We start from the raw sequence: 18,186 nt of genomic DNA on the forward strand, positions 1-18,186 counted from the left end.
GCCCCATTTGTAAAGAAATGGAAAGATTTAGAAAAAATCTTATTAAGTGAAGTAAGCCAGACTGAAAGGAACTTAGGCTCAATGGTTTCCCTCATTTGTCATAATCAGTAGAAACCTTGGGCTTTCCTAGCAGAGATTTACAATAGAACAAAACCTAGATACTTAAGGCCATATAGGATGATGCTAAATGAAAGGACCTCCAGGATATAGAAACAAAAGCCATATAACGAGTGATTGTTATCTTTAATGTAATATGCTATCTCTCATCTCTTTTTCTGTCCCTTGGTTACCTCATATTGTTACAGTATCTCACCTGGTTATCTGATATATTGTATATATGTGTATTTGGTTATTTGAAGTCTGATAGAGAAGGAAGGAAAACAATATGAGGAGCGGGGATGGGGAGAGGGAAATGGGGACCAAGACAAGAGAAAGGATATCAATGTATGTGGCGTAATGCATCTTCTATCTGGTGAATATAATGTAACCCTTCTATTAATTACAATAAAAATATATGAAAAACAATCTAATTGTTATAATATTAGTTAAAATGTCAATTTAAATCATAGAGATATTAATTAAATTATAATTGATGTACATTGAGTCTAATTATTTTTGTTTTTCACTTCAGATTGATTATGAAGAATGTATATATGCTATCCTTAGCATTTTAGAATTTAATTTCTACTACTTTCTGAATCTATAGCCACAAAACACTTTTACCCGTGGTGGCTCATCCTTCTAATCCTAGCTTCTTACGAGGCTGAGATTTGAAAATTGTGATACAAAGCCAGTCCAAGAAAAAAAACACTGTGAAACTGAGACCCTTATCTCTAATTATCCTTAAAAAGCCATAAATTAAGCTGTATCTCAAATGGTAGAACACCATCCCTGAACCCTAAAGCTAAGAAACAGTGTACAGGCTCTGAATTCAAGCTCCAGTGCTAGCAGAACTAAGAAACAAAAACCTGGTATTGCACCAGACACCTCATTCTCAAATAGGTATTATGTGTATTTCCTTACAAGATTTTGCTACTATAATTAAGATATCAAGAGAAGATGGAGTTGCCTTTACCTACTCATTTCTTCCAATTTTAAGTTCCATTTTTAAAAAGTAGAAAATAACCAAATACAGAAAATTCTATATTTGATTTTGGCCAACAAGAAAGGACCATCCAAACACAGGGAAGGGAAAGTGAGTGATCATAATCCAGCCTCCTTCTCAGGGAAGTATAGGTGGTCCACAGCTAACTGGGACAGTAGAAACTATACTCCAGTGTGTAAGAGGAATAATTTGGATGTATGGGCACACAAAAACCAGTGAAATACCAGAGTTGTAGATATGTATTCTCTGTCATTTCTTAGCAGGCTTATTCATTCATTTTAGAATGTTTCATTCATTTTAGAATGTTTCATTCATTTTAGAATGTTTATAAAGGGATAAAGCCTGCCCAAAATTTTATCAATTATTTTTTGTATCATTGTGCTAGAAAAAAAAAACCTATGCATCAATCCTCTGCTATCCTTTCCAAGTTTGCCTTGTGTAAATGGCTCTTCAGTAGTTTCTAGTGAGGTTTATCTAACTGTTAGGGTTTTTTTTTAATTAATTCTTCTCCAGGAACAGCTTCAAAGAAATAAAAGGAAAACAAATATTTTTTTTTTATAAAACAGAATCCTTCATCCACGTGCCTTCTGCCCTTTTCATCAAACAATACATACTCTTCCAAATTTAATATGCTTTATACATAACAGAATGAATAGCTCTGTAGGGTGGGTGATTTAGGTATAGAATTTCAAATACTTTAGGAATCACATACACAAAAGAAGCAATAAAAGGTCTACTTCTGGGTTTCACGAATTCACACAGTGTTTTCACAGGAAAAGATACCTTGCATAATGATGAATAAAAATAGTTGACTCTCCTCATTATTTATAAATCCATTTGAATCCTGACACTTTTGTAAGTTTCTTGAAAAAATGTTAATAGTACTGTTAGAGAGAATGCAATTTCTTTTTCCTGAGTGATTCAAAGCATTTGCTGGGTGATTCTGGAAAATAGGAACTTGGGTACACCGACCACAACAAAAACCTTGCATGATTTCTTAAGCAATCAAAGAAGATAATGGACGAGCACAAAATGCCATTTTATAAACAATTTTGTTAGACAGCATTTCTCTGCAAACATACCAAGGAGTCAAGGAGTCTTCGTGTTTAAGTTATGTAATGAAACAAAAACAAACTCTGAGATATCAAAAATATAGTTAGAGCACCACTTGGAAATTATTATTTCCCTAGTACTTTCCTGTCCTCACTGAGTCATTACATATTTCTAGCAATGACACCCATAAATAACTAAGGCTTTTGATTAATTTATATCCTATCCTGTGTATTTGTGAATGACCTCCTTTCCTTACACATATTTTCTTCACTGGAATACATTTCAAATCACATAAATGTAGGAAATCAGCATCAGTGAGATTGTGTAGCAGCATTTGATACATCAAAGCAAGTGACACAGACTGAGCTTGTTTCTTGTTGTTTGTTTTTCTACATGTGAAGATCTGGTAGTAATACTGGTGCAAACATCAGGCTCTGTGGGGTAACCACTAGGGATGCAGACTCACCGGTACTGGTCAGGAAGTTGACATTTCTCATTACACCTTCAGTGTAGGCCCCGGGTTCATAACTGTCCATTTCACCAGTGACAATGTGAGCGACTCTTGCTGCTCGACCTTTGATAGCACCTGCAGCACGGTCTAAATTATCAGCATCCTGGTCTCTCAGGGCTATGATGCACTTGTTGACATCTTCCAGGATGTGGCTTTCTGCAAGTAAATGAAGGGATCAAATTGATTCGGGGTGTTTTTAAATCACATAACTCTAGCATAGCATATTATACTAATAATGAATGACAAGACACTATATAGTGAGGAGTGTGAAAATTAAGGACAACCCAACAGATATTTTTGCAAATTTTTAGACAAGTCTATGAAATATAAAATACACATTTTAAGTTTTTTTATTGATTACATGCAATTCTAGATTCTGGTTCAAGTAGATCTTAGATTGCTATAATATGTAGATAGAAATTAGTGATGATATTTAGATTAAAATAAAAATAAAACAATGATGAAATGCAGAATTCTGAATGAAAGCAATGTACTTTAGGAGATCAATTAAAACTTATTACTATAAGTTTTAGATATTCAAAATCTTATAAACATCATCTCTGTTAAATATATGAAGAATAAAGTCCTGGAGTTCCATTTGGCTAATTACTGGCTTGCTACAAGAAATGTTCTTGTTACAGAAATGTTCTAAGTTGGCAGTTAATGAAAAATTAAAAAAATATAATTTTATATTGCAAAGCAATAACCCTTAAGACTGTGAACACACAAGCACTCACACACAGAGACACAGCTGTATAAAATTTTAAAGATTAAGTTGAACAAATAAATCCTAGAGAAAATGGAGTATTCTGAAATATGGCCTCATTTTATTTCCCTTCCCTCTTGGCATTGTAAAGGGAAGGTAGGAGTTATTATTAGAGCATAGAAATATCTTCTTTACAAAATGATAAATATTCTCACACAAAGCTCATGAGAGATGGGTAAATAGGTGCAATATTCACAACGTGGAGAATGATCGCTTCTATTTGGTGATTGTTGAGAGAAAAGACAGCACTTTTTGGCACCAGCTACCATGGATTCTGTAGAATTCAGAGATTACAGTCTGGGAATATAAGCATGTAATGGCATTTTTTGAAGAAATTTAAAAATACTAAAATAATTAATAGTTTTGGCTTCTGTCTTTTCCATATGAATCACCACCTAACATCTTCAAATATTCTAAGCCAGAAAACAATGACAACCCAAAGACCCGGCAGTCCAGAGGAAAGTGTTGACTCTGTTTCTCTCTGTCTGCTTGTATATGTGTTGACACAGTTAGGATGCTACAGAGAATCACTACTCACAATGTGATTTTCTTACAGTCACATTGTCTATTAATAGGTAGAATAAAATCAATATTGTGGAATATGTTCTTTGATGGATTTTTTTTTACAATTGATCCATTTACAAATCCTTGTTTCAGTGGTATTTGCAGTGGACTTTTGGTCTCCACTCCTATATGGCTCTATGAGACCACCATCGGAAAGCTCAGGATAGAGAAGTTCAGGACTGAACTTTCCATGCTTAGATTATTTTTCTCCTAACAAGAACAAACTTCCACTAAAGGCATGATGTCTTTCAACAAAGATGCATATTTCATTTTTTTTGCCAGTCCTGGGCTTTAGGCTGAAGGCCTGAGCACTGTCCTTAGGTTTTTTTTTCTCTCAAGACTAGAGCTCTACCACTTGAGCCACATCACCACTTCTGGCTTGTTTCTATCTATGTGGTATCGAGGAATCGAACCTGGGTCTTTGTGCATGCTAGGCAAACACTCTACCACTAGGCCAAACTCCCAGCCCATATTTCATTTTATAACTTCAGCACATCACTCAAAAAATCCACAGCAAGGATAAAATCCCTGATCAACCTCTCACTCTCCGCAACAGCATATATTTCGTTCTGTGCATCTGAGATTCACATGAATTGGTTTATGTTGGTCATTTTCTGTTTTTACCCTATTCTTAACAAACTATCCCTCTCCCAGATTTTAAAATATATCTAAGGACAGATAATTAATCTTATTCCGTAAAGCAGACTATTTACTAACTATAATGAGATTTGACTGTCATTAATTTAGTAAGAATGTTTGTTAAATAAATGAATGAAACTATCTTCCAAGATGGCACTGGTAAAATACATTGTTTTCCCTGTATACTATATTACAGGTCACAGACAGAAGTAGACATTAATTTTTGCAGTCTGAAATTCTATCAATTCAGGCCATATCAAGAACATCGAGGCCATTTTTCTTGTGGAAAAGGATAAGATATTGAAAACATTCAAGAAAGATCCATTTGGGTTTTAATCTAATATATTCTTACAACTTCTAACAAACTAAGGCATTGCCCCATGTCAACAGAAAGTATCGGTAAATCTTCACCATCATATTTCACACGGAACTTAAGTGCAAATGTACACTGTATAAAACTCATCATTTTAAAAAATTTAAATCCACAGATGTGCACTCTAATGAATACAATGTTTATTCTGTATTCACTAGAGGTGTGTATGATTAGACTACTGTACTAGTTTTGTTCAATGCCATAAAAGTGAATTCATATTTGGAGAAAAAAACATGGCTAACTCTTAGAAGATTAATTATCTAATAAACTCTATAATTTCTGCTTGGATAAAGATGAAATTTTAACTACCCCAAACTATTTTGTCCCAGTAGATTTTGCACGGGAAAAAAGAAAGTATATTCAGTAGCTGAAATGAGTGCCATATAACAGTGTTACATATGCTCAAAAATTTATTGTTTAAATTCGAGAAAAAAATAAGGGAAGAATTTTGGTGTTTTTTATGGTTTTATAGGAAGCTGTGTGGTTACTATGTATAGTTGAATAATGTTGTCAGAAGCCATAGCGTTAATTATGTTGAAGAAAAATAGACATAAGATTAAGCATAGAAATAAATGTCCCACAAATTATATGGCATATGAACAATAAGAATGAATTATGTAGCAAAAAGAATATAATCAGATTTAATCCAAGGCAGCTGAAATGATGGAGATAATGACTAAATGCTCTTGGGAATTAAATTTAGCACAAAAATATTAGTAAAGGTTTAAATCTTTTTTCCTATTGTGATAATTTGGACAACCCTGAATATTTTACAGAATGCTGGCAACATCTACTTGAGTGAAATTCTAAACATAGAGTTCCAGAAAAAGGAAATTAAAATGTTGGAAACCTCCCACTTATGCACAGTAGCTAATCATTAATTTCTCAAAAGTGATCACTGGGTTATAATTCATTTGTCAGGTGAATTTCTGTGCCTAAAAGCCCTTCAAAAATTGCTTGGGTTTTTGAAACCTAGCTACAAAATCCATAAACCTCTAGGAAAGAAATGTTTATATATATATATAATTTATATAAATATACATACCAAAACTCCCAATTGTTGTACCTTTAAGAATTTGCTGATAGAATGGGTTCATTCAACAGACCCAGAAAAAAAGTCATTAGGAATTCTACTCCCAATTATTTTCTTTCTTCACTGCAGTTGCACTTATGCTCAAAAGTTACATCAATTAAATCTGGTTTAATAGGAAAAGGATATATTACTAGAAAGCATTCACATTTGGAACACTAGGTTTTCAAGAAGAACCACTTCAGGAAAGTTGGTTTCCAAAGCTTTGGTGTATCAATTTAATGTCTGTGGAGGTGAGGGGTAGGTGAACTGCCGGTGACCCATCAAATGAGTTTAAAAGTAGAGAATTACTGAATTAGTGGCAATTGTCATCAATCATCAGAGAGTCTTCCTGAGATGCAAAGGGCAATTTCTATTATTGGGAAAACAGCAGCACACGGGACAATAAAGGAGATGATTTTCACTGGAAGGTACTTCATTTTCTACTCCACTATAAGAGTTAGAGCACAAGAAGGTCTGAAAAGCATTTTTAAAATTTGTTTCTATAATTTTTTGGTATTTCCACAGCTTTCTTCAGTAAAAGGCAGAAGTTAAAGATCAGCTCTTGTCACCTCAAGGAACGTAGAAAATAAATGGAAATCAGTGGGATCAAAAAGCTTAATAGCATTTGACCTACTAAATAGAATTTTGTAAATCAATAGCCCAGACAATATACTAAGAATACATGCACATTTTATCTGTAGAAACAAGATTGTGACAAGATCCAAAATGGTTTTTGGTTTTGTCTTTAATTCCTGAGAGTAACTCTGAATATATCTAAGGTAAAGCTTGAGAAAGGGAAAAAAATATACTACCATCAATGGAATCATTATACATCATTAGAAGTTCCTGACACTCTTTGCCCAATCTTTATGTACAAAAGACATTCCAAGAAGGAAAAAGAAATAATTTCTAAAGAAAATGAGTTATAATTCAAAATATAATGAATTTATTAAATTGGAAAGCCTAAGGTTAGCTTAGGTTGACAACAACAAAACACAGAGTAAATTAAGTTAACCTTAATTTTAAAAAACTAGTTTCCCTTTTTACCATTGAGATAAATAACTATAAATTCAACACCTATTTCACAGATAAGCACACAAATGATCAACTAACAAATGAAATGCTATTTTTCTTTTCATTTAACAGAAATAGATGAAGAAGCCAACAGGATGCAGCAATATGTAAAGTCATTGTCATGTAATAATGCTTGCATTTTTTGTTTGACATCAATTTGATCACAATGATTAATTTCCAAATTAATACCACATAGAATAATATAATCAAGTAATACTTTGAGGCAAGGTCTCACTATTATTTATTTCAGATTGTCTCAGAACTAGTGCACTTCTTGCCTCAGTCATCTCCCAAGAGATGTCACACTTTTATTGCACATGCTATTACTATAGATTAGGATATTTAAAACTCTATGATGATATATGCACACTTTGCTTTTTAAACTCATAGCCATATAAATGGCTCTTCTCATATACTAACAAGTTTTTTTAATCTGGTAGAATCAGGAATAATTTTTGAAAAAAAATGGTGATTCTAAAGGTTACAATTTTATTGCTATAAGGCCAGCTCTGTTCTTAAGAAATTTTATTGAATCATTCTCTTTTATTTAATCTGATTTAAACAAGTTTTATCATCTTAGATCTCAAAAATTAAATTTTTAACACATGTGCACTTAAATTTGTGAGTAATACTTCCAACTTTGTGAAATTATTCTTAGATTAAGCACCTTGGCTTGGTAACTACTAATTTTTCAAGTATTGTTCTAAATCGAGGAATAAGGAAAAGCCAAATTTACATGTTGAATCATAGATCTATGTTTAAAATGAAAAACTGTAAGTATAAGCAATGAAAAGAAAAATATAGTAATTTTGGCTTCATGGAAATAAAATCATTCTGCTGTGCAAAGACACTGATAAGAAAATGGAAAGCAAACCACAGACCGAAGATATTTCCAAACATATAGAGAAGGCTAGTAAAAAAATAAAATGAGACAAAATGCTAGCAGACCTCTCATCAAAGAAGATAAAATATGAAGGGATCTCTGCATCATACCTTATCATGGACCTAAAACAATAAGTATTATGCATCTATTAAAGTAACTAAAATCTAGCAAACTGACATTGTCAGATATTGGTAAGGATATGGAGCAATAGGAACTCCCATTCACTGATAGGAAAAGTATAAAACAGTGGTACAGCCACTTCAGAAAACAGTTTTGTAGTTATAACCCAACCCAACGGTCATGCTTTTAAACACATGAATAATAAATACCCACACATGGACATGAATGTTTATAGAAGTTTTACTCCCACTGGCCAAAACTGTGGACCATTAAAGGTCTTTCAGGGGGTAAATCAACTGCAAAAATATCCAGACACTAAAATGATTCTTAAAAAGAATGTTGAGTGAGACAAGTCAAGACCTAAGGAACAAAAGGCGCAGGGTATCCTTAATACGTGGCTATTAAATCCAAAGAGTACAAGAGCGAGGACTCAATAACTGCATACCTAAAGCTACGGACATGGTAATGGAAATACAAACATAACTATATAGACATAAAAACCTATGACTCTATAGACATAATGTTTTACTTCATAAATTAATATGTTTCTCTGACATACAAACCCTTAGCCTAATTTTGATTAAGTTCTAAATACTAAGTCCCAATGATTGTAAATAGAGATTCCCTCCTTGAACACTTGTTTGTTAAACTTGTCATTTAAAATATGATGTAAACATAAATTCTTTGAAAATTTCTTTAATAGGGGGTGATGCATCACTGACCGGTGTGGCGCGGCAGAGGGCTCGGCCTCACCTCGGAACCCGAGTCTGGACCCCCTCCTCAGTGTCTTTCAGCCAGGGGAGAGGCACTGAGGTGGGGAGGAAGGGTTGTCATGATGCTCGCCATGCCCTGAGGGCCCCCCCCCCCCGGGCGAAAGGCTAAGCGAGGGGCACCCGCGCCACCGCGCGGTGGGGAAAATGAGGGGAGTGGGGCCCAGGAATCCCCCAGTCCCGGCCTGCGCGGGGGCGCCAGGGGGAGCGGGTGCGGGCTAGTCCCTCTTGGGACTGAGAGTCCTCTCTGCCCTCACCCAGGAGGAACCAGGATGAATACGACTCAAGCCCGAGTCCTGGTGGCTGCCGTGGTGTGGCTGGTGGTGGTCCATCCTCTATGCTTCCATCCACAAGATCGAGGAAGGACCCCTGGCCGTGTACTACAGGGGAGGAGCTTTACTCACTAGCCCCAGTGGACCAGGCTATCGTATCATGTTGCCTTTCATCACTACGTTCAGATCTGTGCAGACAACCCTACAAACTGATGAAGTTAAAATGTGCCTTGTGGAACCAGTGGAGGGGTCATGATCTATATTGACCAGATAGAAGTAGTGAGTATGTTGGCTCCTTATGCAGTATTTGATATAGTGGTTGGCTCCTTATGCAGTATTTGATATCGTGAGAAACTATACTGCAGATTATGACAGGACCTTACTCTTCATAAAATCCACCATGAGCTGAACCAGTTTTGTAGTGCCCACACACTTCAAGAAGTTTACATTGAATTGTTTGATCAAATAGATGAAAATCTGAAGCAGGCACTGCAGAAAGATTTAAACATCATGGCCCCTGGTCTCACTATACAGGCTGTGCCGTGTTACAAAACCCAAAATCCTGGAAGCCATAAGAAGAAATTTTGAGTTAATGGAAGCTGAAAAGACAAAACTTCTTATAGCTGCACAGAAACAAAAGGTTGTAGAGAAAGAAGCTGAGACGGAGAGGACAAAGGCTGTTAGAGAAGCAGAGAAGATTGCGCAAGTGGCAAAAATTCGGTTTCAGCAGAAAGAAACTGAAAAGCGCATTTCTGAAATTGAAGATGCTGCCTTCCTAGCCCGTGAAAAGGCAAAAGCAGATGCAGGGTATTATGCTGCACACAAATATGCCACTTCAAACAAGCACAAATTGACCCCTGAGTAGCTGGAGCTCAAAAAGTACCAAGCCATTGCTTCTAACAGTAAGATCTACTTTGGCAGCAACATCCCTAACCTGTTCGTGGACTCCTCTTGTGCTTTGAAATATTCAGGTGTTAGGACTGGAGAAGAAAATTCCACTCCCGGTGAGGAGACTTCTGAACCCTCTGGAGAGAGTGCAGTCCAAAACAAGGAGAGCACAGGTTGATGCAAGAGGTGGAAATGTTCCTTCGTATTGAAACGTGGCTCAAGGCTAACTGGGAACAGTAGTTGTATGGTCTCCTCAGATTTACAGAGAATTTGTGCTCGGTCTGTCCTGACTCCCTTATGATAGTTCTAGTTTGTTGGTTGATTGTGGGATAAAACCAGCTGTCTGGCACTCAAATGGTCTTTTCAGCCACAGTTTTATCAAGTATCCTGTATGTGTATGTGTTCCTTTCTAAACTGGTACTCGTGAGTGAGGGAAGGTCTAATGCTAAGATACTGCCTGCACTGGAATGTTAAACACTAAATATATGACAAGCGGTGTTTTTCTAAACTGAGGTCTATTGAATAATGTTTACATTGGTGTCTGGGGATATGTGTGCTCAAGCCATTCAAGAAATAGGAGACGACTATCAAGACGTGGTAAGTTAAAGACTTTTTACATCTGGGACCCAGGTTTACTTCGGGGCCCAGTCCTACTCGGGGCCCAGTCCTACCGTTCATCAGTGTGATTCACATCCAGACTGCTGAGGTTCCCCAGAAAATGATCTTCCACTTGAGCAATCATTTACAATTTGAATCTTTCTGCTTTCCTACAGACAGGTTGGTGGCCTACAGGGACATGTGCTTTGCCACTGAATCAGAAATTCCTAATTGCCAGTTTATTGCATTAATAGACTTCAGATAAAGAGAGCTTGGTTTAAAGTTTTGAAGAAGATGAACTTTGAACCAAAGCTCTAGGGCCCTGCATTCTCCCTTGGGTTGGGTGATGAGTGCCAGCATTACTGCCTCTGCTTGTGTGTGACTAAGGTGCTTAGTTTTTTAGCCACAGACAATTCTTTACATGTCACCTCTTAGCTCTGGCTGGCCAAGAATGTGACAGAGCTTCTACTGCACATAGGAGTACATACTGGTTAACTGCACAGTATTATGTCATAATTGCAGGAAGTTTTCATTTTTAAAACTGGATTTAGGGTACATTCATTTGACCCAGCACTATCTAAGGCCAGCTCCAGGGCTGCCATGGTTACTAGCACAATGCTTTTCCTTAACATTGTTCCGCGTGTGGAATACTAGGAAGCATCTTTGGTCATCATTTTCTTGCTCCTTCCTCCTGACCCTGGGATGCTCAAATCAAAGATGATCTGGAATACACCGACTTCCTGGGCAGCCAGAGAATTTGTTTTCTGTGAGAAGATGACAGTTAATTTGTGGCTATGCTAGATCTACTTCATCTGGACCTGTTTTATTTTTTCTTTTCGATTAACTTTCTTGAACATTGTGCTGCATAGGTAGGCCTGAGTTTATATAGCTTGTTGACCTGTTATACATGCTGTGTTGAGGCCAGACAGAGAAGTCATGGGACCATTTCCAGAAATCTCTCAGCTGTCAGTCTCACCACTGTTGATGAGCTGTGCCAAACACTTTATTTGGGAAGGAAAAACTTTTTTCCTGGGCCTTACACTTCAAAGACATTTGTAATATGGAAAAGATTGGGTTTTGGTTATTTAATTACATAAATTGTCTTCATGAATAAATTTTGTGTTCCGTAGCCCTCCTTAAAATTTTTTTTGAATTATAAAAATAAAGTCTTGTCATTATTGTTGCAGAAGATAAGTAATGATTGTTTGGGGAACTCTGGATCTTTGTGCTCCTTTGCTTTCATGCCTAGAGAAGTTTCCTATTCTTGTAAGTGAAATACCATTTGCCCAAAGTGATGGGTGTGGGTTTTCTTACCAGCCAGGAGCCCTGGTGGCAGCATTGAAGAACAGGGAAGTACTTGTGAAGTATAAAAGAAAGCACTTCCATCGAAACTCCCTGGGGAGTGAGCTTCCCTCTGCCCACTCAGTGAGCTGTGTGGCCATCCTTCAGGGATGTCCTTTTGGTAAACATACACTGTAATCTTGAGGTTTAAATTTATATGTGAAATGCTACCTTTTTTAAAAATAAGAAATGAAATAAAATTATTTTACTATCAAAAAAATTCTTTAATAATAAAAAAGAAGCAAAAATTAAAATAAGACATGTCTGAGACACTGCATTTTGTAATTGAAATTTTGAGATTTTGTATAAGCAAGTATGTTTTTCGAAGTTTCCAAACTGACAGTAATTGTGTTGTAACTTAAAATCGGGGATTGTCCATCTGGGAAGGTCAAGCAAATGATAAGGTCTCATCTTGCTTTAAGGTATGGTGGGTATGCAATTATGTCAAGCAGATGATGGCTAGGAGGGGGTGGGGCTTGAATTATTCCCTAAATTTCATGAAATGGTATAAAAGCTTGTTTATGCAGTTTCAGGCATTATGAGCCTTCACATTAATTTTGATTGGACATATATCCCCTACACATTTTAAATTTTAGTCGAGGAAATTTCAATGCGAAGACAATGCTATAATAGTGTCCGTAGATTAGATATTCATAGCTAGGGAGAACCTGAAGCATAAATTCTAGAAACATCTCCAGGGAAATCAATGATAGAGGAAGAAGTTAACAATGAAAACTTAATGCTTAGTAATTCATGTGCACATTTTTAAGTCCTAAATATTGTATTTTAACCATCCTTATGTTAACAACATCATGAAGTAAAACAAACCAGCGTCTTCCTCAGTCAGGACATAGCTTGTTGTGTTGATTCTTCTCTATCTAAGCTTATTCATGTCAATGTTCCCTTAGTGTCCATTCCCACAGACCAGGAGCCAATTACCATCTAATAACAAAGCACTGAGCTAAGAAAAAAAAATTAAAGTAGCTTTGAGAATTTTACCAGACTGGAGGAACAGCAGGGCTGTCAGCAGGAACAGACAGTTGCAAGCAATTCTCCAGTATTATGTAATAAAACCTTTCAGTTCCCACACACTGGATGCTAATGTTGGATGCCTGTTACTGAATTTTCATTGGGGTGATGCTCTTTTTTCCATGGCTCCAAATATGGAACAGTTTGGTAGCCAATTACAAACTATGTATTTGGGGGCAAAACATGGAAGTTTTTGTAGTAGTTAAAGTGAAGTTCTATAGGAATGTCATTAAGAACTCTTTAGAGAAGGGTCTTAAATTCTAAGGAATAGTGTACATAGAACAACAAATGTAGAGATCCATTTGAAGACAGAAAACCTTTTTATCATCTTGTATCTTACCCTCATGAGCAACAGATTAAGAAATTAATGTTCAAATATTTTTTTACCTTCTAAAATATACTACTTCTTCACAGGGGAAGAATAGGCTAGCCATTATTAACCACAAGAGTATCGTGGGATATAAGATTTAAATACCTATACCAATAGAAATAGGTTAAGAGAAGGTCACTTTCCCAGTCAATGGATTTATGCTGAAGTCAGGCAGGTATTAGAGGAAGAGCAGATAGAACAATTTCCTAGAATGCATGGAAGCCCTTGGTTGATAACACACATACATGTCAGACACAACACCTTTCTGTTGAAATATTTTCCATAAAATCACAATGCACATAGTAATACATAGTATTACTATTTAATGCTGACTAGTTAAAATTATTTTCTATTATTTCTTAATACCTATTAGAGAACCTTAAATAGTAAGAACTAGAGAATGATGAAAACTGCCATTTATTATTAATTACTATATATTGCTTAAACAAGTACAATACTAACATCTCTGGTAAAACCTTAACACTCTTAGATCTTAGATTGTTTTTCTATTTTTTCTTTATATGCTAAAAAATATAGCACTGCTAAATTAGTTTTTTTAATTCATATATATATTCATATTTATATAGTGCATTTATTATAATTTATTATAACAAATAATATAATTTATAATATTAAATAGTATCAAATATTAATATAACAAAGAAATATTCATTCAATAAGTATTTATGGACTTTCTACCAGTAGATATTTTATCATATATGAAAATTAACAAAACAAATAGCTCTATGTCCAAGCCATGTGTGGTATTTCAGTCCTGTAATCCCAGCACTTGTGACATAGAAATTGGCAGAATTCAAGATTTTAGGCCAAACTGGTTATATGAAAAGACTTGGACTAAAAATTAAAATAAAATCACAATCTTTGAATCAGAAAAATTCATATTTTAATTATAAAATTAGGCCTTGAACAAATAACTACAAAAAGATAGTGTCATAATGAATGTATATAAACAGTGCTAGACCAATTTTCCAATGACGTAATTTCTGTTCCTGATTGCATTTTGTGTCATGGGTTCCCATGGAGATTAGGTGAGTGGCAACATGTACAATTCTATCGTCATAGCAGAAATGTATTGTTCAGTCATTTAGTAAGTGTAAATTCCTCAAAGATTATAGGAATAGGACTAGAAATTTCTCCATGAAAGTGACACCTCTAAGGCATGGGAATATAACAGTAATTAGCATCAGCAGCACCCTTAATTCAATGCCAAGCTCTGAAAGCAATAAAAGCTATTTTATTTTGTAAATGATGGGTAGAATTGATATACATGGGAGGTTGATGGAAGGGGTCACATGATCAAGATGACAGGTTGAACTGAAACCGGTGCTGTACAATTCTTTAATAGTAGCATAAATAATTTTAAATGATAATTATTATCCACATACAAGTAACCAATAATCCTAGGCTGAGACCCAGAAGATGAAAAGTCATTAAAATGTCACTCCTAATTCATCACCCCCTCCAAAAAAAAATTGGTGTGGCTCAAGACTGCCAGCCAGGACAAAGGAAGTATGTTAAAGGGGTAAGTCAAGGAAGTTGGTTCTGAGATCACACAAGTAAACAAACAAAAAGCAAAGTTAGATGAACGATGATAAAGATATGGTTAACAGCTACTGATGCCTCTATGTATTGAGAAGGTAAAGACAACTCACAGTAGGAGTGCCTACTCTAATGACACTTTTCTGGAAATGAAACATTACCAAGACATGTGAAAGGGTATCAATATATGTGAATTAATGCACCTTCTATCTGGCAAATATCATGTAACCCTTTTATTAATTACAATAAAAAATTAAAAATAAAAATAATGGTTCACTTTGAAAAATAAATAAATAAATAAATAAATAAAAATTAAAAAAATCGCCAATCCAAAAAAAAATGTTCCTAAAAGCAGGTTTAATTCACATCACTAATTTACAGATATTTATCAGGTAGCTTGCTTATGATTTACAGAACATTCTTTTCCATTGCATACTTTGTTTGGTTGTTCTCTCACAACTTGAAAAATACAAGTCACGGTCTTTGTACATGTACATCTTCAGTGTAGTGGAAATCAGACTTAGGGTCAGAGTCATGAAAATTTAGACCAAATAAATGTTTTAATTCTTTCATTTCCCACTTTTGTCCTGAAGGACACACTCTTCCTGACATTTCTAAAGGTGATAAAATAGCATGAAGAGCCATCTAACAATTACAATAAGTGCATGGGACAAGTGTTAATTCTCTATGAGATATTATGTTTAGTAGGAAAGACAAAGGAAAGGATCATCTAGGAATCACAGCAGCAAAAAAATAACCTAGTGTAAGGACTGTTGTGAAGCTTGTGATAATAGTATTAGAGATTGCAGTAACATAACAGCAAACACATCTGGAAGTATGAGGTAGAGGGTTGAAAAAAACTGATAAAATATCAAAGAATACATTCTTTTCTCCATTTGAAGATGAATACAAATGCAGATAGATTATCTTTATTCAAGGCATTAAATAAAGATATAAAATATAAGATGCTAAGAACATTGAAAGTCTACCAAGCTTATTCTTTTTAGTTTTGAAACCTCCATGATTAGAGCATCTAATCAGAGCATCTTGAGCAAATTCAGTGTTATTATCTCAGCAACCTTGCCTGGAAGGCCATTCCTCCCATTTAAGCATCTCTGCATGAAAAACACATTGCCAACATCTGGTCTGATTTTGTTTTCCTTTCATTTTCATGTTGTTGCCATTTCTTTTTTTATTTCCTTTTCCAATCATGATTGTTGAAGTGCAAATAGGAATACTCCTGGGTATAATGCTGTTCTTCTTTCATTGTCTTATTTTTAGGGTTAGTGGCCTACTGTGTGTGGAGTAAGGTTAACTACGAATGAACTATTTTTGAGTCTGCAAGTCTTCTTGTAGACAATTCCAGAAGGTTAACATATTGACTATAATCCACCCTAACCAAACATGAATGAAAGTTGTGAATATTTTCTTAATGGTATATATCCATAGGCTTCATGTCACTTTCCTTTATATGAGTGTCTCCCACAAGCTCTGCACTAGTGAATGTTTAATGTGTTTAGAACATTCTGATTGCTTAGAACAGTATAATTCTATAAATAAAACCATAGGAGATGCAAATATTATAAACAGGATGATACACATGATGCTTAATCATGACAATAGCAGGTAAATTCAAACATATGGCTTACACTTTCAACAATTCAGGGTTAATTTTATCATTGCTTATATGTTGCTATTTGCCAAGAAGAATCACTGTTTTCCTGATGCTATTAATACTATTTCTCTGCTCCTCCAATCTTACATGAATAGTACTCTTTAAAAAATAATTTTATGCTGGGCTGGGAGTTTGGCCTAGTGGTTAAAGTGCTTGCCTAGCATACATGAAGACCCGGGTTCGATTCCTCGGTACCACATACATAGAAAAAAGCCGGAAGTGGTGCTGAGGCTCAAGTGGTAGAGCTCTAGCCTTGAGAAAGTCCAAGGACAGTGCTCAGGCCCTGAGCTCAAGCCCAGGACTGGCAAAAAAAAGTAATAAAAAATAATTTTATGCTAAAATTTTCCTCCTTATAGAGCGAAAACTTGTGAACAGGAATTCCCAAATATAACAATAATTTACAAATTACTTTAAACTGAAATCTTAAACAAGAAATTCACAGATGTGTAGTCATACTGACATATATTCACTCATCATTATCTACATACTTTTTATAGCATATTAGACTAATTATTTGTAGGAATATAACAGAACAAAGAGAATACAAATATGTCATAAAAGTTGATCGATAGAATGATTGCCTGTAGATTTTTTTCCTATATTTCTGGAAGCCAAGAGAAAACAGACATATGTTAGAAAAAGCCATAACAAAAAATTTTATTTTCTCTATATAATTTAAATGTTGCTTGCAAAGCTCTTTCACATTAATAGGTTGCTTTAAATATTATTATATAAAGGTTCTTGGTTAGGAATCTCCATAGAAAATTATATTAATAAATCTTCACTAAGGTGTTCTCCAAGACACAATACTGACACGCCAATATTCCTACTATCAATATCAACATATACATATGTGTCTATGTCTGTGAATGTGTATATGACATCTCTGTTTCTAATGCTTTCCTCTGTTAAGTCTTGGAATTGAAGCTTGTGGGATGAAAATGATCTCGACATGAAATCTCTAATATTATTATATTCTCATTAAGAAATGTCATTCTGGGGCTAGGAGTTAGGACAAGTAGAAGAATGCTTGCCTAGCATGCACGAAGACCCAGGTTAGATTCCTCAGTATCACATACACAGAAAAATGCGGAGCTGTGGCTCAAGTGGTAGAAGCGCTACACTTTAGGAAAGCCCAAGGGCAGTGCTCAAGCCTTGAGTTCATGCCCCAGGACTGTAAAAAAAAAAAAAAAAAAAAAAAAAGATTCTTTTTGCTAATTGAGTTCACATTTTTTTTTTACTTATCCCAATCTTTTGATAGGTAAATGGGTATATGGGTAAATTTAATTGCCAGTTCATCAACTCATAAAATTTATATTCCCGTTCTAATCACATCCCATAAATTCAAAACCAGGAACTCCCTAGTGTGAACCAATTCTCATCTGGCATAATTGGGGTTGACAGCCCCATAGACAATTCAGTCCTGGAAATAAGACTGCCTACTACATCGAATTTTTGGCAGTATTCTGAATGAGGAATTTAATCAGAGGAACTATTGCCATTCTAAAACTACCATGAATAGTC

The 18,186-nt window shown here is 35.2% G+C and overlaps 1 protein-coding gene and 1 pseudogene across 1 annotated transcript in view; one reads left to right on the forward strand and one right to left on the reverse strand.

The window, feature by feature from the left end:
• Positions 1 to 18,186, reverse strand: part of Ctnna3 (catenin alpha 3) — a 1,180,588-nt gene that overhangs the window by 291,229 nt on the left and 871,173 nt on the right. The window contains exon 12 of the mRNA XM_090346411.1: positions 2,625 to 2,825. Coding sequence (XP_090202537.1) covers positions 2,625 to 2,825 — 201 coding nt within the window. The remainder of the gene's footprint in view (positions 1 to 2,624; positions 2,826 to 18,186) is intronic.
• Positions 9,203 to 10,268, forward strand: LOC150054197 (erlin-1-like; annotated as a pseudogene).

This window comes from Megascapheus bottae, chromosome 15, assembly GCF_031878675.1.
Source record: "Megascapheus bottae isolate mThoBot1 chromosome 15, mThoBot2.hap1, whole genome shotgun sequence".
Lineage (NCBI taxonomy): Eukaryota > Metazoa > Chordata > Mammalia > Rodentia > Geomyidae > Megascapheus > Megascapheus bottae.